This window comes from Schistocerca cancellata, chromosome 1, assembly GCF_023864275.1.
Source record: "Schistocerca cancellata isolate TAMUIC-IGC-003103 chromosome 1, iqSchCanc2.1, whole genome shotgun sequence".
NCBI classification, from domain to species: Eukaryota; Metazoa; Arthropoda; class Insecta; order Orthoptera; family Acrididae; genus Schistocerca; species Schistocerca cancellata.
The window spans coordinates 678769151-678790407 of NC_064626.1; the positions used below are offsets into that span (position 1 = coordinate 678769151).

General features: G+C 41.6%; 1 protein-coding gene across 1 annotated transcript in view; it reads left to right on the forward strand.

Moving 5' to 3' along the window:
- Positions 1 to 3008: 3008 nt before the first annotated feature.
- LOC126093480 (facilitated trehalose transporter Tret1-2 homolog) overlaps positions 3009 to 21257 on the forward strand; it is a 35112-nt gene continuing 16863 nt past the window's right edge. The window contains exon 1 of the mRNA XM_049908726.1: positions 3009 to 4007. Within this exon, the coding sequence (XP_049764683.1) occupies positions 3009 to 4007 (999 nt within the window). The remainder of the gene's footprint in view (positions 4008 to 21257) is intronic.

Below are 21257 nucleotides of genomic sequence, written 5' to 3' on the forward strand. Positions count from 1 at the left end.
TGCGAAAAGCGAGGCATCACGAACCGTTATTCTTCTCAATCTGATGCTGATTTATAGTTGCCAGTAACTGCCAAACGTGTACAACAGACATCCTGCAACCAAGAAACGACTGCAGTAAAGTTTTCTAACATTCAAACCTAAACAGGCTAGTTTGATGTTCGCTAAGAAACCTAAGTCATGGTCTTCATAATGGGTAAAGTGATCTTCAGTGATGAGTGTAATTTAGATGGGCCTGATAAATTTCAGTCTCTAATGTCATGATCTGAGAACAGAGAAGGAGGTAGGAACGAGCAAAAATTTTGGGTGGGGTGGGAAATGTTATGATTTGGACAGCTTTCTGCAGCAAAGGCAAATTTTGCATTGCTTGGCTGAACACTGAAATGAACTCTAACATGCACACTGAGATTCTAGAGACAACTGATTAGAATGTATGAGGATTGAGGGGAAGAATGTCTAACGTTTTATAACAAGGTAGTGCACCTGTTCGTGTCTCTGCTACAACCAAAAAGTGATTCGAAGATAAAGATATCGCTGCCTTGCCCTGTTCTCCACGTAGCCCAGTCATTATCCCTAGAAAACCTTTGGGGAATATTTGCAAGGCATGCTAATCGCAATTAAAGACAGTTTGAGGCCGTATGTGAGCTGAAAAGAACGATACGAGAAGAGTGGGCGACAATTTCACTGCAAGAACTACAAACCCTAACGAAATCAAATCCGGAGAAAATTTTTGAGGTGATTTAGAAGGCAGGTTGGGCAAAGTAATGACAATGTAATAACACAGCAGGACAGCGAGGGATTTTCTATCAATTTCCATCCAGGAAATGCAAACGCTTTACTTGGCACTCATGTTACGAGATAAACTATGTAATTCCGTCTTGATTGTTTATGTCTCATGTGTATCTGTTACTTTCATAATAAATTCATACAGTATGCTACAGATATTGCACTATTATTTTCGTAGTAACCATGCCTTTGTACTGACTTCAAATACTGTACAATTGGCAGCAGAAAGATTTTTAATCAAATCCATGTATTTCAACAATAGACCTTATTTTAAAAAGACTTAATAGTGAATGGCGATTTGTTATGAGCAACACCGTCCTATCCCTTCTATCTCCTTCTGGATGTTTACTGTCTGAATTAAATATATTTGGAAAAAGCACCTTCTCGCCTGTGCACTACTTCTCTAGCAACAGTCCTGTAACGTAAAAGCGTCTGAGTTGCGCACATTGGCTGGCCAGTAGAATATTTTCTTATTTCTACCCACATATCCCAATGATTAGGAAAGCCCCACCATAACCTACTTTTTAATGACATTCTTTCAGTTTATGTTGTAAGGTGTTAAGAAAATCCAACACCTTCCATGAAAACGTTACATGATAGCAAATCCGGCAGTATGTCACATAGCACCAAATAAATCCTGACATTAAATTAACAAAAGTAATACGATCAACGAGTGAGCAAATGGAATACCACAGACTAACACAAGAACGCCTAAATGTATGTCATACCTTCCCACTGTGAAACAGACGCAGTTCCGAGGGGAGAAACGAGAACAGAAGCCGAGAGCAGAATCGTGTGGGCTAGGAGGCCCTACGATAAGGGACGGACACCCACGTCGCCAGCTGACCGCCAAAACCACCCCGCAGCCCATGTTAAAAGATAGAGCCCTCCAGAAGAACAGTATAGATCTTACGATAACACTAAGAGGGCCATACTAGCTGCAAGTTTTAGCGTGAGACTATACGCATCTCTGTTACGTAGCAAACATTAGAAACATTACCCCACCACGGAAAGTATAACGTTTCTCATTGGATAGACAGAATTTTTGTAGGCGGAGCTTAAGGTTAACATTGAGACCCGAAAACACAGCCAGATACCTTTTTCTTAAAGCCACTTCAGTAAATTGTAGTAAAGGGAAGTTCCAGAGAGTTGCTTCCGAGATGGCAACGTGTGTGGAGCTGCACCGCCCGCCGCCCCCTGACGCTGCCTAACCACCAGCAATGTAATGAACGCACGCGATGCCGCATAACAGCGCATAAGGCTTCTCTCAGAACTGCGGAAGTCTCATCTGTTACATCCCCTTTTTACGTAATACTAGTGTCGATCGTCAATTAAACTTCGTGGTATTCACATTTGCTTCTTGAAGTTAAAATCTGAAACGCGATGATTTTTCTGTTATATAATTATTGAGAAGCCACATCAACCACTGTAATTTACGACAAGTTAAATAAATAATTAAAGATAATTGAGGGTCACTGTAGACAATTTTTGATAGTTTTATCTTTTATGAAGCTTAATTTAAACCTAGATTATAGATGTGATATGGCATAGGTCATCCTTCGATCCATTATAGAACTTGGAAACCCATTCAGAGAATATTCGTTCACATTTTTGTTGAACGAAGTTGGTTTTTATCATCCTGTATTAAAATATTTCCTTTTATCAATAGTGCAATTTATAAACAATGTTTTGTGAGTAAAATAAAAATTCCAATGGTAGACGTAACTGCTTTTTCGACGTTATTTTACAAGCTAACTAAAAATAGGAAAGCCTTGAACCCCTTCCACTAAATTTAGTTAGTATTAAGATTCTTTTACAGGCAGTGAAGTGGAGCTGACGCTGAAATCATTAAGTATTTGATTATATCATCGCTAGTCTCACTGAACTCTTCTGAACTCTACATGTCATGTGTGGTCTGGCGTCTCCTTACCAGCAACAGGTCACAGGTTCAAACTAGTCAATTCCCTAAAAAACACGCTCAGAGCGTCGTTGCGCGAAAGTGGTAGGGAGAGACGACTCAGAACAAACAGACACCATGCAGAATGTTAGAATGTTAATAGCTTTCTTTGGACTATCACAATTTTTCTGTGTTTATTTTATTTATACCATAATTGTTAGCCTCTGTAAATTACCAATATGAGTTTTTTCACAACCAGCTTTAATTAGATAACAATTTTAATTGTATGTTCACAGCGTCGGTGATACACTTCGCATTCGGCACGTTCATGGCTTGGTCGCCGACGACTGTTCCCATCCTGCAGGAGGAGGACTCGCCGGTGCCGCTGACGCCGGACCAGGGGTCGTGGATTGTGTCCATCAACTCGCTCACTAGCTTGGTGGCTGTCCTTACCACTGCCTATGTGGCTGATGTCTTCGGGCGGAAGACGCTGATACTGGCGGGTGCCGTGCCAGCACTCATTTGGTGGCTGATGGTCGCCTTTGCCAACTCCTATGAAATGTTGATCACCGCCAGGGCCATTGGGAGTTTAACTGGCGGTTTCATCGGTGGCTCTACCACCATGTTTGTGTGTGAGATAGCTGATATCAAGATAAGGGGGACGCTCATGGCGTTTCACAATATCTGCATGCACTGTGGAAGTCTGCTCATGTACTGTATCGTGCCCTATCTGCCCATATCCACTGTTGCCTTCAGCTGCATATCTGTTCCCATTATATTTTTGCTCACGTTCATATGGATGCCGAAGACTCCGTATTTTTATCTCCTACGGGGCAGAGAATCGGAAGCTGTGAAGTCTCTTGTCAGGTACAAAGGCGAGCTGACACCAGAGGAACTCCAGTTCGAGCTAGAAACGATGTACAAAGCTATCCGCCAGAAGCAAGAAACCAAAGGGAAGTGGAAAGACGTATTTCTCGTGCCAGTTTACCGGAGAACGTTGCTTTTAATGCTTGGATACGGACTGATCCATACATCAATGGGATCTATAGCGTTTGCTAACTACACGACCTACATATTTCAGAAGAGTGGAAGTGAAATAGATGCAAATGTGTCATCGATCATAGTGACTGCTGTTTCTTTAGTTGCAAGTCTAGCGTCGTCATTTGTCATCGAGAGGGTCGGCCGGCGACCTCTAGCTGTAGGCACAGCACTAGTAATGGGCGTCTGCCTTGCCATAATGGGTGGATACTTTTATGCTGACGCCGTCCAGGGCGACGTGAATTCCGTCTTCGACTGGGTACCACTCACTTGCTTCATCTGTTACAATGTAAGCAAATATTTATTTTTATTACGAGGGCGTTCTGAAAACTAATGCCTTCTACTTTTTTTATTCTGTTCTGAAAACCGGTTGAGGTGTAAAACGTCATGCGTGATACTCAGTCGACTTTCTGCTTCGATGACGCAAGTTGAAACCCTCTGCCGCTAGAAGGTCCGAATTCTAGCTTGTAACGGCGTGATTTAACGTAACTATGTCGTTGTGTGAAAAACAGCTTCTGTAATCGACTTTGTAACGGCAGAAAACTTCGTACACATATGGCGCACCCTCTCACGAGAATGTCGTACCACACACGGTGGCTGCGACATCTGCAACAATCTGACCCCTTCGGTTGACTGTCACCGATCGTCCTCCATACAGTCCGATTTTCGTATGGTTCCAAAACTTTTAGAACACCTTCGAGGACTTCAGTAATGAATCGACGCAAGCTGAGATGAGGTTGTGGCTCCGTCAACAAAGTCAAACATTCTACAGTAATTGTATCAATAAACTGGGAGTCATTTGTTCGCCCCAATGGTGACTGAGTTGAGAAATAGATATGAGGACCTGAAGACTAAAGATGTAGAATGTTTTCAGAATTTGTTCGATTTAAGAAGTCTTAAGATTTTTCACATAAAAAAATTCGGAGGCATTACTTTCCAGCACACCCAAGTATTTATTTATTGTTGAACTTCCTTCAGTATTTTTTCCTCTACAGAACGTAACATTATGTTTTTCTTCCACATAATTTACTTTGTTGTTTACTCCTCACGCTTGCCGCACATATGGTCACAAGTTACATTGATAAACCAAAGCCGGCTGTTATGGCCGAGCGGTATTAGGCCCTTCAGTCCGGAACCGCGCTGCTGCTACGGTCGTAGGTTCGAATCCTGCCTCGGGCATGGATGTGTGTGATGTCCTTAGGTTAGTTAGGTTTAAGTAGTTCTAAGTCTACTGGACTGATGACCTCAGATGTTAAGTCCTATAGTGCTTAGAGCCATTTGAAACAGTTTTTGATCAAGCAGAGCATTATGACCACTACGAAGCGAGAACGTGATGAGGGAACAAAAGTATGTAAGGGGAGCAGACACTCGCTCTAGCGAAGATATGGGCTTTAAGTGTGGAAATCCCTTGAGAGAAGCGACTATACAAAGTGCGGATTATTATTACGCAGAGCCTGTGAACAAGTATCTCGGAAACGGCGAAGCTAATCAATCTTCATGTACTACTGTCGTGAGCAAAAGACGTAGGAAGACAGTAAAACTACCAATAGACGTTAAATGGTTGGACGTCCACCACTCTTCACATTATGTGCGGTTCTGAGGCTTGTCTGTTCGGTAAAGTAGGATAGATGGTGCTCTGTGGCATCTTTGGTGAAAGAGCACAACGCTAGTGCACGCACAAGTGTTTCGGAGCTTACCGTTCATTGTTCGTTGTTGAACATGGAGCTCCGCAGCAGAGCACCCCTATGCGTTGACATGTTGACCCAACGACATCTTCAGTGACGATTGCAGTGGGCACGGGACCATTGGGATTCGGCTCTCGATCAATGGATACGCGTCGACTTTTCGGGAGAATCACATTTTTGCTACGATAAGTCGATGGTCTTCTCCACAAACGCCGTCATGGAGGTGAACGGCGCCTCGAAACGAGCAGCGCGCTGAGGACGCAGGCTGGTGGGAGCGTCATCAAGCTATTGGAGAGTTTCTCAAGCGCTTGCATGGCAACTGTGGCAGTAAACGAAGACACGCTGACAGCTTCGACCACCTGCATCCCTTCATGCTTGATGACTTCCCTGACCGCAATGTCAACTTTCAGGGGTACAGTTGTCTGTGTCTCGGAGCCAGAACCGTACTACTGTGCTTTGAGGAGCTCCATAGTCTCTCTCGGTGACCAAATTTGCCTGCCGTGAATCCTATGGAACGCATTTGCGTAGCTATCGGGTGCTACCACCGCGGGCGCAAAACTGTGTCCCGTTATTTACGCGAATTACATGACTTGTGCGTAGACATCTAACACCACATACCTCCACAAACCTACCAATGAACTGTCGGTTCCCTGATGTGTGGGATCAGTGATGTATTTCATTGCAAAGACGACACTCAAACTATTAAGCAGGTGGTCATAATGTTTTGGCTCATCAGTGTGTACAGATACGAATGTTTCATGACCACAACAGTATGATGATGATTTCATGCTTTTTCTGTTTCGACAGACAATTTGCAGCAACAACCTATAGTCAGACATGATAACGTCCATAGTTATGGACTGCAAATGAACTCGTAATTTAGAAACAAACCGTACATTTGTATTTATTAAAATATTTTTCTCAGCCTTACAGAAGGTACGCAGTGCCCAATACACTGCATCACAAAAGTTAGTTACTACACAAGGAAGAAAGTCCCCTCTTTGACCAAAGCTCGAGAGATACTACGGTGTAAAACCAAAAGAGTAATGTGGATGATGAAATTGAAATTCTGACCTTCGCAGCAATGGGGCCTCAAATAAATACAGATAAATACAGAGGCGACAAGTCAAAATTTGTACCGGCTAGGGACTCGAACACGGAATTCCCGGTTTAAGCGAGAGGCTGCCTGAACCGTGTCGGCTGTGTGAGCTCACGTCGTGTCCAACCGAAATTCTCTACTTGTCGCACGTTACAGACTCAGTGTGTCTCCACTACTCTCATTGTTCGCAGCCTCACGATGATTCAGAGGAGTCTTTGGACACTCGGTAGGCCATTCTTTGCCGGAAAACAGCGAAGAGTGCTAAGTGAAGTGTCGAGACAGCATGTAATTACACCTTCTGCGCAACGACACAAACCCAGCACAAAAGGCTGTAGGATGGTAGGACTGGACCAAAGTAACACATCAGGCAATCACCATCGGCAGTTGCACCTAACATTTTATTTGGTACCTTTGAACAAGAGAACTTGACAAATAAAACCACCACATGTTTAAAACTACCACACATCATCGAAATTTACCATTCAGCTGAAAATAAATTAGTTCAATTTTAAAAATTCATAAAAACATGGCACTTATGGCCTATTACAAGTTTACTGAAATGAGTTAAATTTTATAACTAATGTACTCTTTCATTATGATAGTGATTGTTATTACCAAAATAATTCAATTAATTTAGCATTTAACATATAAAATTTCATGTGAGTAAACAAGCTCGTGCGATTCAACAACTACGCTCAGAAAACGGACGATCGCCCGTTCAGCTGTTTCCAATACAGGCTCGACATGGACCCCCAGATGGGAGCAGCAACGGTCAAGAATGGGCACGAGAAAATCACAGAACTAGTGGGTATCTACAACAGGCTGACATCTGCCTTAAATAACTAGAAACACAAAACTCATTACAACACATCAGTAAAATTAATACATGGAATTAATTACAATATCGATCTACTGTAATTGAAGAAATTTTAGTACCACCATCAACAGAATCCGTTTCAGGCCATTAAACACACAATAACAACTGGCCTCTCAATAACTGGTAATAATTTAGGAAACTACTTATTTCAAAAGTATTCACGTGGCTCTCAGACTCGCTATTAGTTCAAACAGAAACGTAACAGTAATGTTATTACAATTCAGAGATAAATATATCCAGGGAAATATATTTAAGCGACTGGTCACCTTAACTCCGTGGTGTGATATAAATACAATAACCAGGCTGTACTTAAACAAGGACCAGCAAACTGTTTCAATGGTGGTTAAACCTTGACAGTAGGGATCTACAACGGAATGACTCAGCATTCCAGGCCCTCGTAAACGTTAATGATCACACTAGATACACCATAAAACGTTGCGTATTAAACCAATTAAAATCAACACAATGTAGGCAAGACTCAGTAAGAGTAGCGACGGCCGCCCAAGAAAATACAGTCAACCGCACAGATCCCAGTAATTGACGCTGACTACAACTTACAGGACTTACAGGGCCCTTCCTTGCCCTCTTGCTTGTTCAACGAAGCAGCCGCCGCAGATTCCGATGCCACGAGACATGAAGCAAGCGGAAAAACAACACCAACGGCTTCCCAGTAACGTCTCTTTCCACGCTGGCGATATTTGGCACGGCGCCGTCACCCGGGTAAACGACCCCTTCTTGACTTGCCCTCCTTGCTGGCTGACACCGGACCCTAGCTGTCTGGCACAGTTGTCTTAACGCCGTTACTGCACAGCCTTCCAAAGCCAAATCACTCCCTCTCCCTCAGCTTTTCCCGTCGCTCCCTATCCACCCGATAGGTGGCGCCAGCGCGCGCTCTGCGCACGCCGCCGGAAAGGTGACCCATACCGGCGGCGGGACTATCGCTGATCGAGCCACGCGGCTCACTAAGGAATACAACAATGCAATTAATGTGGGAATCGCTCGTCAGAAAACTGCTATTAATCAAGTCACTTACTTTAAGAATAGGTCGATCATGCAGCTGTCTGGTACAAACCGTGCGCATACGAAATGCAGATATTGGCGAACCCATCGGCACGGGTGTAGGGAGTGTCATTTGACTTTGGCACAGACTGTACAAGCCAAAGGGGAACAAGCTCTAGGAACTAAAATCAGCGATATCCTTTCGATGAAATATTTATTAAATACAGTTAAAATCGTAATTATTAACCACTTTCAGTTAAAACCACCAACAGACTGTGGTCGGATGGTCTAACAGAGAAGCCTTTTCCTCTAAAAGTGATACTGAAGGTGCCTGTCATCAATGCAGCAGTCAAACCTATGCACAAAGGGGCGAGTGAACTGCTTTTCACTGAAACGGAGGGAATACACGAAGCATGGTTCAAAATGGCTCTGATCACTATGGGACTAAACTGCTGTGGTCATCAGTCCCTTAGAACTTAGAACTACTTAAACATAACTAACCTAAGGACATCACACACATCCATGCCCGAGGCAGGATTCGAACCTGCGACCGTAGCGGTCGCTCGGTTCCAGACTGTAGCGCCTAGGAGGGGGAAGGACAGATTTGCTGAGCACCTAGAAGATTGTCTGTGTGTGTGTGTGTGGGGGGGGGGGGGGGTCTACAAACACACAAAGCTAAATCTCTGTGCTTTATGGAGTCAGAGGGGCGCATTTTTTAGGTTAGACCAGGTCATAGGCGTGCAGTAAGATTAGAAATTAGAAAGAATAGGGGGCTGATTCACAAGATAGATGAGCTTCTTGTATGTGTACGAGATGTGGAAATTTCTATAGTAGATGTTCTGTCTATGTCTGAAAACCATGTAACTACAGGGATGGAGAAGTTGAATGTAAAGGATTATAGGCTAGCATCATATTTATGTGGAGTGAACAAGTTAACACAAAGTTTATAATATTGATACAAGCTGTTTTTGTGTAGAGAAACACGTACTTGTGAGCTGTTACTGTAGAATATTTCTGCAGTTTATAAATACCCTCTAGGAAACTTTCAACTGGTTATAAGTAATCTATATACTTTATTGAGTTACCTGTCAGACATGAAGGAACTGATGATAGTTTGTGGAGGTTTCAATGAAGGTTTATTAAAATATTGTGATAGGAAAAACAAAATGTATTCATTATTTTGTTGTGTGAGCCTCATTTCAGTGACAAATTTTTCAGCTTGCATGCAGCCTGATAGCAAGATCTGATTCATAAAAATTTTAAGGGTGGTGCTCAGCCTGAAACAATTAACGTATTCCAAATTGTTAATGGACTAGATGATCGTGAGGCACAATTAATGAGAACAAACAAATAATCATCTTACGCGTCTGAGATGTGACGCTTACTTGTACTAATGAGAAAAGTATAAAATGTTTTAGGAAGAAGTTAAAAGAGATAGTGTGTGATGAGGTACATAAAGAAAGAAATGCTAACGCGAAATTAAAAGTATTCCATGGTAAATTTGTGTCAATATCTGAAAGTAGCTTTCCTAAAAAGTTATCCAGAGGGTACATAAAACATATGAGCAATGATTAACAGAAAACGCGTGTTTATGCTGAGGCCAGAGTAAGTCAAGATCTGACATAACTTGAATTCTACAAAAAATTATGTAATATTTTAAGGAACGTCATTAATATGTCCAGAAATATGCTCTTCGTAACAGAAATTTATAATACAGATAATAAGATTAAAACTCTAACAGGTGCAGTGGAATGGGAAACATGGCAACCATTCAGTGCACAAGGTATCACAACAATTAAAGAAAATGACAATGTTGTGACTGGTAATCCACAAGTTGCAAGTACCTTTAAGAATTACTTTCTACGTGTAGCGTTAGAAATGGGATAAAATGGTTGAGTTTAAGGAGCAGGAGAATGTATTAGAAAAGACATTCCATAAAACTTTAGGCTAATAGATGTAGAAACAACATTCTGCACTAAAAATTAATAGAATTTTAAAGATTCTAAAACATGAAAGCTCAAAGAGTGTTGACAGAATTTGAGAAGGAATTATGAAAAATTGTATCATTGGCAGAAGGAATTTTTCTAGAATAGATTTTTAAAAAAAAGTGACATAGAAGACTTAAAGATTTATGATCCAATTTCGATACACACATTTTTTTTCAGAATGTTCGAAAATTGTACACTGGTCTTACATTTGAAACAACTTAGCAAATAACAGTTTGGATTCCAGAAGGGTTGCTTGACAAAGAATGTTATTTGTACATTCACTTGACAAACATTACAAGCCTTAAATCATAAAATGTGGATAGTTGGGATTTTTTGTGATCTTACCAAGGCATTTCATTGAGGAAAACATGTTACTCTCTTACAAAAAGTTACATTTTATGGAACTGATGGCATTACACACAGCTGGTTGGCACCATATTTAAAAAACAGAATGTAAAATGTTGAAGTGAATAAATCAAACAATGTTGAAAGGGGAGAGAATTTTAGTGCATGTGGTCAAATCGCAAAGGGAATGTCAAAGGTTCAATTTTGGGTCCACTCCTATTCCATATCTATGTGAATGAGCTTACACTTAACAGTGATAATTGGTACTTTTTGCGGACAATACTAGCTTTACCACAAATCCCATTAAAGAGAAAGACAAGGAAGAGATCATTAATGATATTTTTCAACGAATTATTATATCATTATCGGAAAATGAACTCTCTTTCAATTTTGAGAAAACACCCTATGTTCAGCTCTGAAAAATAAACAGTCATAGCAACAAGTAATGTAGCTCAAGTACAGGAGGAAGCAAATGGGGTAGAATGCTTCAAAGTTTTAGATGTGAGTACTGATGAAATCTTGAACTGAAAGAAGTGTATTACTGGACTACTCACACATTACGTTCATGTGCCTCTGTCTTTCATATAATTGTTAAACTTAGAAACAAGCGATTCAATCTTATGACATAGTTCGCACTTTTGCAGTCAATATGATCTTGTGGATTAATTTTCGTGGATAACTTACCACTTAGAAAGTGTTCAAAGCTCATATGCGGGCAGTAAGAATAATATGTAGTGTTTCCCAGGGTCACCGTATAGACACATCTTTAGAGGCTAGGCATTTTAATTGCACCATCGCAGTACATATATTCGCTAATGGTCGTTTTAAATCTAACTTAAATTCATTTCTCCCGAACATCTCTCTTATTCCATGGATGAATTTTTAAAAACTGATTGCCTGTATTCAGAGGTATGATTAGGACTAAAAACTGTGTTCACTAATGGTGACACTAATCGCGTCCAGGTATCCTATAAACTGACTCTTTCCACACAATTTCGATAAAAGAACCGTTAAAATGAAATACGGAACATGTGACTACCTAAATACCTATCAGTGATGACCTGAGAGACTTTCAGGAACTGCAAGTTCACTACAGGTGCCGCCAGGTACTCCCAGTAACACTCATAGAAACAGAGTTCACTTTCCTGAGTTGAACTTCTGAGTACGGTCTTGTGATGAAACTGATAAGTAATTACAAATAATTACGATTTGGATTGTATTCAACGAATATTTTTTCATAATTTAGAACAAACACAACACGTACACAGATAAAACAGAATCTTAAGACAACACTTCTAAACATGGAGCTCAAGATATATACATACATTCCAAAACCACAAGAAAACAAGGGACACGGTACATAATGAGTGAGAGACATTCGGAACTGCGACAGTAACAATTCGTTCTTCGGCGGTTCAGTTTAGAATGGTGCTAAATTTGTGAGCTTATATAAAAGAATAAATTATACACATCTGTAAAAGTTAAAAAATATTTGATTCAGTTCATAACATACTTAGGTCACTTTAACTTAACGTTACATATTAATGCATAGTCATTGAGATCCAAATAATGTGTCAACATCACATTTTTGTAGTCGCTGTCACAGGTAGACAACTATGGGGCAAGGTAATATGTAGTTTGCAAGTTTCATAGACACCAATTTCAAGTGGCGGATATATTGTAGCTTTAATTTCAAAATTACAATGCTGCGTGCAGTAAAATGAGGTGACAAGAAAAAACAATATTCAAAGAGTGTAAGTTCTAAGCAGAAGTTAAGTAGTCTATATTCATAGAACTCTTCAGTAATGTTATTTATTATTATTAACTAGCTGAGTCCCTGGAACTGCTCCGGTATGTAGGAGTATTTATTCCAATTTTCTGTTAGTCTACCTCGTCTTTTGCCTCTTTCTGTCCATCTCATCCCACTCTCTACCATCTCCACCTCCCTCATCACTATCTATCTCCTCCTAACCTCTCTATGTCCAATTCCTCCTACCCCCTCTCTGAGACTGCTCCTCCTCCTCCTCTCTCTGAGCATTTGCTCCTTCCCCCCTTTGTCAATCTGCTACTTACCCCACTGAGCATATTCCCTACTGCTCCCTCCATATCCTCCTCAACCTCTGTATCGCCTCCCCCGCCACCTTCCCCTCGCTTGCCCGTCTCCCTTGTATATGTGTCCTTGTTTTCCTTTCTCCTGTCTGTCTGTCTGTCCATCTCTCCCCCCCCCCCCCTTCTTTCTCCACGTTAGGACGTTGCTGGTTCTTACCCCCTTTCCAGACTGTAAATAATATGAGCAACAAGTCTGGTTGAAATCGATAGATCGGTTTAGAAGGAGTATTTTACCCACGGATTTGCTCACATATGTTCATGCCACTTGTATTTGACATATATTTAATATATTTCTCATATAACTGTACACATATTTCATTTGTATCTCTAATGAATTTCGACCTGTAATTTCGTTTACACGAAGCTCGATGTGTATGATGTCATATCTCCTGAAGAATAACTCGTACAATGATATAATTTTGCAGGTACATTTAGCAGCTTATGTGGACTCTGTCTGTGAAATGTGTTGCAAGTAGAGTTAGTGGGATAGAAGTAATAAGTTTAAACGGCATGTATAATGCTGTAGTTTTTCACGCATTTAAGTTTTTATGATGCCTTATCTCCTGAGCTTCGTGTCGTACGATGATACAGTTTTGCAGATACATTTGAGAGATTTTATTTGAGAAAGCGACCCGTATATAGTTACTAGTAAACAAGTAATAAAATGTCATACCGGATGCAGTAGTTTTACTGCACGAAAAGTGAAAATGGGATAAGCGATAACCTTTTTTTTCCTTTCATAATTTAGTTTGGTTTGTCAGCGAGTAAAAGTGTGGAGTTATTAGTACTCATTCTCCAATACATGTCGAACAAATTCTGGGTACTCGCGAGTCGAGGTTTAGACTTCTTTTTCATCCCCCATTTCCATCCTTTGACAAGTAGCTGGTTTTTAGCCCCTAGCTATTCTCTCCAGACAGTTAGTGATATTTTTACCAAGCTGGTCTGATATCGGTCCCCCGGCTTAGGAGAAAATGAGGAACATACTGTATATACATACAAAGGTTCATATGTGGACGGTCTAGTTACATTAATGCGATCACCTGTCAGAAGCATGAATAACCACCTATCCCAGCGTGCCGGAAGAGAGTCAGTGAGGTTCTGGAAGATATCAACAAGGATGTGGAGGCATGTCGACTCCAGTGACGAGGCCATGCTGCAAAGAGCCCGATTAAGGTGATTTCATAAATTCTCAATTGGCTTTAAATGCGGAGAATTTGGTGGCCAGGGGAGTACCGTAAGTTCAATCTGGCGCTCTTCGAACCGTGAACGTACACTAGGAACTGTGTGACAAGTTGCACTGTCCATCTGGTAGGTACCGTCGTGTCGAGGAAAAACAAACTGCATGTAGTGGTGGACATAGTCCCCAAGGATTATCTGTTTTTATCCATTGTGCCTCCCAGAATGACGAGATTGTCCAGTGAATGCCTGGAAAATATTTTCCAGATCATAACGCTCCCTCCTCTGGCATGGTCACTTCCGACGATTGTTGCAGCGCCGTACACGCCAATGGCCATCTGTCCGATGGAGCATAAAAGGTGATTCATCTGTAAAGGTTTCCTGTTGTCCAGGCATGACGAAGGTTGCTGATATGGGAACAGAAAGTTCTTCCTTGATATTATTCTTGAGCTCGACAGGTAAAGCGATTTTATTGCTCAACATGTGACTTGTGTTAGTAAATTTTCCCTACCATATGATGGTTATTTGTCGAAGCTGATAGTAAAAAAATAAAATGTTCTAATGCACCCCAATGTCATGAGTTTCCTGAATCATCTGAAAAAGCCCCCTGTCACCACTCAGTGGACGTCCAGCTGCGGTACAGGCTTGAAAATTCCAGCCTTCATCGCCGATGAACAGCTGCCAGCTTAGGTGCACGAACCATGTGACTGTTGTGGATGGAGGCCGTAACGTTCTTTGAACGGTAGTTGAGGACATACTTTTGGTAGCCCCTTGGTTCGTCTAGTCGCTCAGTTTCTCAACTGTTGGACGTACGAGGGCGGACCCAAAAGAAACCGGATTGTTGTCATAAAAAATTTATTGATGAAGCTTTTTAGAAAATTACTTCAGTCACCTTCAAAATACTTTCCATTACATGCGATGCACTTGTCAAGTCTCTTTTCCCACTGTTGGGAGCATGTTTGGAACTCTTCAAGTTTGATATTGTCCAGTGCCCTTTGCGAAGCTGTTTTTACCGCCTCCACATCGTCATAACACTTCCCTTTTAGCGTTTTTTTAATTCGTGCAAATAGGAAAAAGTCGCACGGGGCTAGGTCCGGCGAATACGGAACGTGGGGAACGACAGACCACCTCTGAGATACCAAATAGTGGTCACGTGGAAGGCCGTGTGTGCTGGAGCGTTGTCGTGATGCAGAAACCAGTCACCTGATCGCCAAAGTTCCGGGTGTTTCCTCCTCACATCCTCTCGCATACGCCTTAAAACATCAAAATAAAAGTTTTGGTTAACAGTCTGGCCAGGGGGTATGAATTCCCGATGCACAATTCCAAACATAAAAAAAGACAATGATCATCGTCTTCACATTTGACCTCACTTGCCTTGCTCTTATTGGTCTGGGAGAGTTGGGAGTCCTCCACTGGCTTGACGCTTGCTTGGTTTCAGGGTCATACCCGTAACACCAACTCTCATCCCCTGTAATGACTTTGTTCAAGAAGTCTGGATCACGTGCAATCTCTGTTTTCAAGTCCTGACACACATTCATGCGGATGGCTTTTTGCTCCTGTGTGAGAAGGCGCGGAACAAATTTAGTAGCAACACGTCTCATGTGCAAATCGACACTCAAAATCCGCTGGCACGAGCTACAACTGATTCCTGTCTCTGCTGAAATTCGTTCGATCGTTTGGCGACGATCCTCGTTGATATTTTGGCGGATCTTGTCAATGTTCTCCTCATTTCGCGATGTTGAAGGGCGTCCAGAACGAGCTTGGTCTTCAACACATATCTCACCACGTTTAAAGCGCCCAAACCACTCTAAAACCTGTGTGCGGCTCATAGCGTCCTCCTGGAGAGCTTCCTGAAGCATTTGGTGTGTCTACGTTGCAGTTTTTTAAAGCAGGAAACAAAATTTCACACACACATTCTTTGTCGTTTTAAAGTTGCCATAACGACTTCGCAGAGGTAACCCACCAATAGTCAGAGAAACACAATACCACACTTGCACGTTCAGCTCTACACTGACGCCGTCTCCACATCTGTTTCATGAAGGTCTCTACTAACACCATCTAGCGTGAGAACCCTGCACTACGTCTACGAGTGGCAGCACCCTCGGAGTCCGGTTTCTTTTGGGTCCCCCCTCGTATGTCTGCCCATTAAATATTTCCACGGCCGTCGTTCACCCCGTCATCTACGCCCCCTGATGCAGCACAGCTACCTCGGCGCCGTTTATGGATAGCACCATTTGGCATGCGTCTTGTGCTTCAACCATGGCTGCACGTGACTCGGAAGCCACTATTCATGCTCTTTTGGACATCAGATAAATTGCTCCGTTTCCGCATAACGACAGCGAGTGTACTGATTACCGCTTTCTCACTATATTTAAACCCCATACTGCCAGTGCGGTCACCTGCCATATGTGAGCGGTTTTGCATGTTGACGTCGAACTTCTTCGGCGGTGGTCACACTAACGTGGGTGGACCGTCTACAACGGGCATTAAAAAGTTCCCGTTCTAAGACCGTACAGTCCAGAATAAGTATCCCAGTCAGGCAAAATCATGTGTTGACTTAATTTCAGCGTTACGTTTTTTGGTATGTGGCGACGTGCGTTCTCATGAAGCATCAATACCCCTTGGCTCTTTTTTCCCTGAAATTTCGCCTTAACTGCGAGCCGTAGTTTCTCCACCGTTGCGCAGTACCTTTCCCCACCTATGGAAACATCAGGTTTCTTGAAATCAATAAGCAATGGGCCTACTAGGTCGACCGGCGTCTCGTGTTGAATCGTGGCCAGTAAGAAACTTCGGGCAGTATTTCTCAGTGGTGGTTTTCGACAGACATGCTGTCCCTTACACATTCTTCATTCTCTGGAGGATGTCTGCCGGTGTTTATACTGTGGTAACCAATATAAAATAGCACGTTGTTCCTCCTTGGACGCACTTGGTAATAACGTTGCCGTAGTCCACGACTCCGCATTTGTCGCACACACGTTGGAAAGACGCGAATCCCTTGCCTACATATCGGAGCTTATATACACTCGTCGAAATCTTGCTACGTTGCATACATGCTTCATCAGCACCCTCAAACGTAAACTATTGATGCCCCTCTTACTTACACACATACATCCACCCATTCTTATAACATGTATGGACTCACAAAAGATAAAAGATAAAATGACTTGGGAGTCAGCATAACAAATAACCACAATAAACACCTTCTCTCAGTGCAAAATAAATTGTTATGACCATAGACTTGTTGTAGGATATAAGTGAACGGTAAGTGACAGTAGTTTTAATAGTATCGTGATGAAAAAGGGTGCCGTAGTTCAATGATAAATATTTATTTATGAGCCAACTAGTTTCACGGCATTAGAGGCACATCTTCGGGGATACGTTATGTATATAAACAAGAGAAAAACGTATAAAAATCCTGTTTTGGCAAAAATGAAGTTGAACAGTACACAAAGGAAAAGTATTTATTCATTTATTTCAGCGATAGCTAATACACGACCAAACATTCTTTGTCCAATTGTACTAAAATTGTTCGACCGTAAAGAGGTCGATAGTGGAGTAAAAATACGGCAGACTTGTAGGGACATCATTCCGATAAAGAAAACTTAGAATAAGGACAAAGCGATAAACCAGAAGGATGTAAAAGAATAAAACAAATTATATGTGGAATAATGAAAACCTACGTTGAACTGGTAAGCTAAAGTAAATCTCAAAAAAAGAGTCTTCATAGGTTTAAAATAGATAACGAAGGCCAAATCTAGGTAAAATGCTTTGCAAAAACAGACATAATGTCTTATGGGATAACAGCAATCAGTGATTTTATAATGTTACTTAAAATCCGTCTTGATTGCAAAAATTTTTTTTATTATTCTTATGACCGGTTTCGGTTCATTCAGAACCGTCTTCAGATCTGATATTTCAGTTACAGGAGTAACCCGTCCAAATCCAGCAACTTTCACATGCTACGTCACATAAAATTACTCCTGTAACTGAAATATCAGATCTGAAGATGGTTCTGAATGAACCGAAACCGGTAATATGAATAATAAAAAAAGTTTTTTGCAATCAAGACGGATTTTAATTAACATTATAGGTAAAATGCTGTTTACAGAATTGACCGTCATCGAGATAAAAGAATGACCCGGGAAATGGAAAATTAAAAGTATTATGCAGGGTGAACATTAGCAAAACCGACAAACTGCAGGGACGAACTGCTGACTGGAAATGGAGGAAAGGGGGTCCTAAGAACATGTGTCAGGAAATGCATCGTTGCCACGATAGGTGCCACTACCGAATGAAATTTCCTCTGACACGTGCCATGTGTTCCTTGCTGTTGCAGGCTGTGTGATGGACGCAGCGTACTGTAAGCAGCAGAATGGTTCATTATGCATGTCGGGAACAAGCCGAGATAGTGTTTGTGCAGATCGAAACGGTCGAGAGGCAGTTCTGCTATACCAAAACAAGTTCCCTCACACAACCGCATCACACAACATTTCAAGTAATTTTTGGGCGTTTGTGTGATAATGGGTCCTTTCAAAAAGACGTACTGTACGTATACCATATTTGGCAGGCAGGATTCTATAGGATATTGAGACGAACCCTAGTACAAGTTCCAGGCTAATGGCCCGCCAACGTGGTGCAAGCCAAAGTACGATTACATGTATCCTGCATGACAACCGCCACTATACCTATCACATACAAACGTAAGGACTATCAGCAGCGGATTTCCCTCTACAGGAAGGATTTTATGGACAGTTTTTGCACCAGATCATCACAAATATGGGATTTATGCCGTCAGTCCGCTTTACCGGCGGAGTATCAATCTGCATAATCGTCATCTGACAGCTACAGGGAATCTTTGGGGGATGGTCGAGGCTCCTCATCAGCATCGATTCAGCATCAATGTGTGGGCAAGGATTCTTGACGACCGCATACTATGACCTGTTATTACTCCTCAGCGGAGGAACTTATGTGTAGTTCCTGCGGAAGCCTGGGCTGCTTGAGAATGTGCCTTTGGTAGTACGACAAGTTATGTGGTGTCTGCATGACGGAGCACCACCCTACTTCCACATTACAGTTCGTTGACACCTCAGCAACATCTTCCCTGGACGTTGCGTATGTCATGGAGACCCTGTACCATGGCCTACTACGCCACCGGACTTATGCACCCGGGATTCCTACCTGTCGGGGCATCCGAAACGCTTTGTATATGCTGAACCAGTCCCTGATGTGCAGGCCGTAAAGCAGTGTCTATCACGTCGCCTGTGACTCTATCCGGAGAGCAGTCGGAACGCTCGAGAGAGTGCGGCAATCCACGATGTGACGTGTGAACACGTGCACTGCATCCCATGGAGGTCGCTTTGAACATCTGTTGTGTCGTGGATGTGATGCAGCTCTGTCCTGTTTCCGGGATTATTTGTTATCGCACGCACACTGTACGTGTCCGGACACATGTTCATAGGACTTTGTTTCCTCCATTTCCAATCAAGAATCAGTCCCTGTAGTTACCAAGACTGCAACTGAGCTGAACCAGAGATGGTAGTGATAAAGAAAACGGGCGCATGCTCATAAGAACGTGTACACAAGGAGGCGACATGGGAACAATATCATAAAATATGGCACAGAAATTCGGGTAGCATCTATACAAGTAATTTTACAAATGAAAGGTAGAAGAACGTAAGGTATAATAGTTACCAGAAGACACAAAAAGCGCTCCCAATGCATACACTCAACGGGTAATTAGAGTTGCGTCATTGCAGTGTTTTAACTGACTATGATTGCTTGAGTAGAATAACCTAGTACATATATTCTACTCCCTATTTCGAACCGTTTTTATATGGAGTCATGTGGCAATCATCTCTGAAATCACTGTACTCCACTCTGTCGTTCCCTTGATTGACCTCTAGTATTGTCATTATTGTTAAGTGGTTTATACATCACCATTTATGTAATTCCTGCTCCTAAAGTTGTTTTTAATAAACTTGTACATATTTGTTATTTTATAATTGTATTCCACTAAGCATGGTTGCCCCCAAATTGGTTAGGTAATAAAATACTATTGTAACATTTTATGATTCTGTCGCTTGTCGCCTCCTGGTGTATACCTTCTTACGCATATCCACCAGTTTTCCTTATCAGTACTGCCCACGGTTAAGCTCAGTTGTAGTCTTGGCTGCCTCTGCGTTCCTCATGTTGTCACCACGATATTACACCTTTCATACTTCTATACAATACATTTAATTTTTCCCTTTCCTCAGCTCTTCTTTTAACTCGATTTTGTAAGCAGCATTTTACTGAGACTTAACTTCAATATTTATCTTGCAATTATGCAGATTCTATTTTTGAGATTTAGGTTTTCATCATGTACACATATAATTAGATTTATACTTTTGTGTCGATCTGTTTCACGACTTTACCTTTATTCATTGTTCTGTTTATCGGATTGATGTTCCTATAGTCTGCCATATTTTAACTTGACTACCGAGCTCTTAACGGTCGAACGTTTTTATCACAAATGGACAGAGAATGTTGGGTCGTCTATGTTCTCACTTATTAAATAGATTTTAGTATATAATTTTACTATATAGTTTCGTGCACAGTTCCAAACTGGATTTTTATACGTTTTGCTATTGTTTGTATACATGTGTATGTCTGAAGATGTGGCTGTAACGCCATGAAACTGTTTGGCCCGTAAATATATGTTTATCATACACCTTAAACGGTCTTTTCCATCACGATACAACAGCTGTGGATGTCCACCATACAAAACTTTCAGTAGTTTTGTTAGTGTAAGTTATTTCAGGCAAGTGCTCACGCAGACATATGGCGAAACAGGTTACGATAATTCTTGGCTTATGATTGTGTCAGACCATGCAACGGATGTATAATCCCATCAGACTGCTACCAGTAATATACAAATGTTGCATTGTATTCTCAGAAATGGAGTAAAATCTTAACATCACTGAGGTGGTATTGAAAGTCGCGAGCTGTATCTTCTTATCTCGTGTTTTCTACTGAAAATCTCGTGCTTGTACTCTTGTTAACTTCACTATTGCAGAGATCGCCTAAAATTTATTATTTTCTTAACTGGTCCCGTGTGCAACAAATAACTTACTTGGTCTTTCTGCTGCCACTTCTTGATCTGCTGCATTCCATTATTTAACAAAAACATAAAAACCTATTATCCATGCTGAGTGCAATGCATGTTCTGTATGGCGGCTCCTGCTGTTTCTGCGGTTGCTACTGCTAACTACAACTAGATACA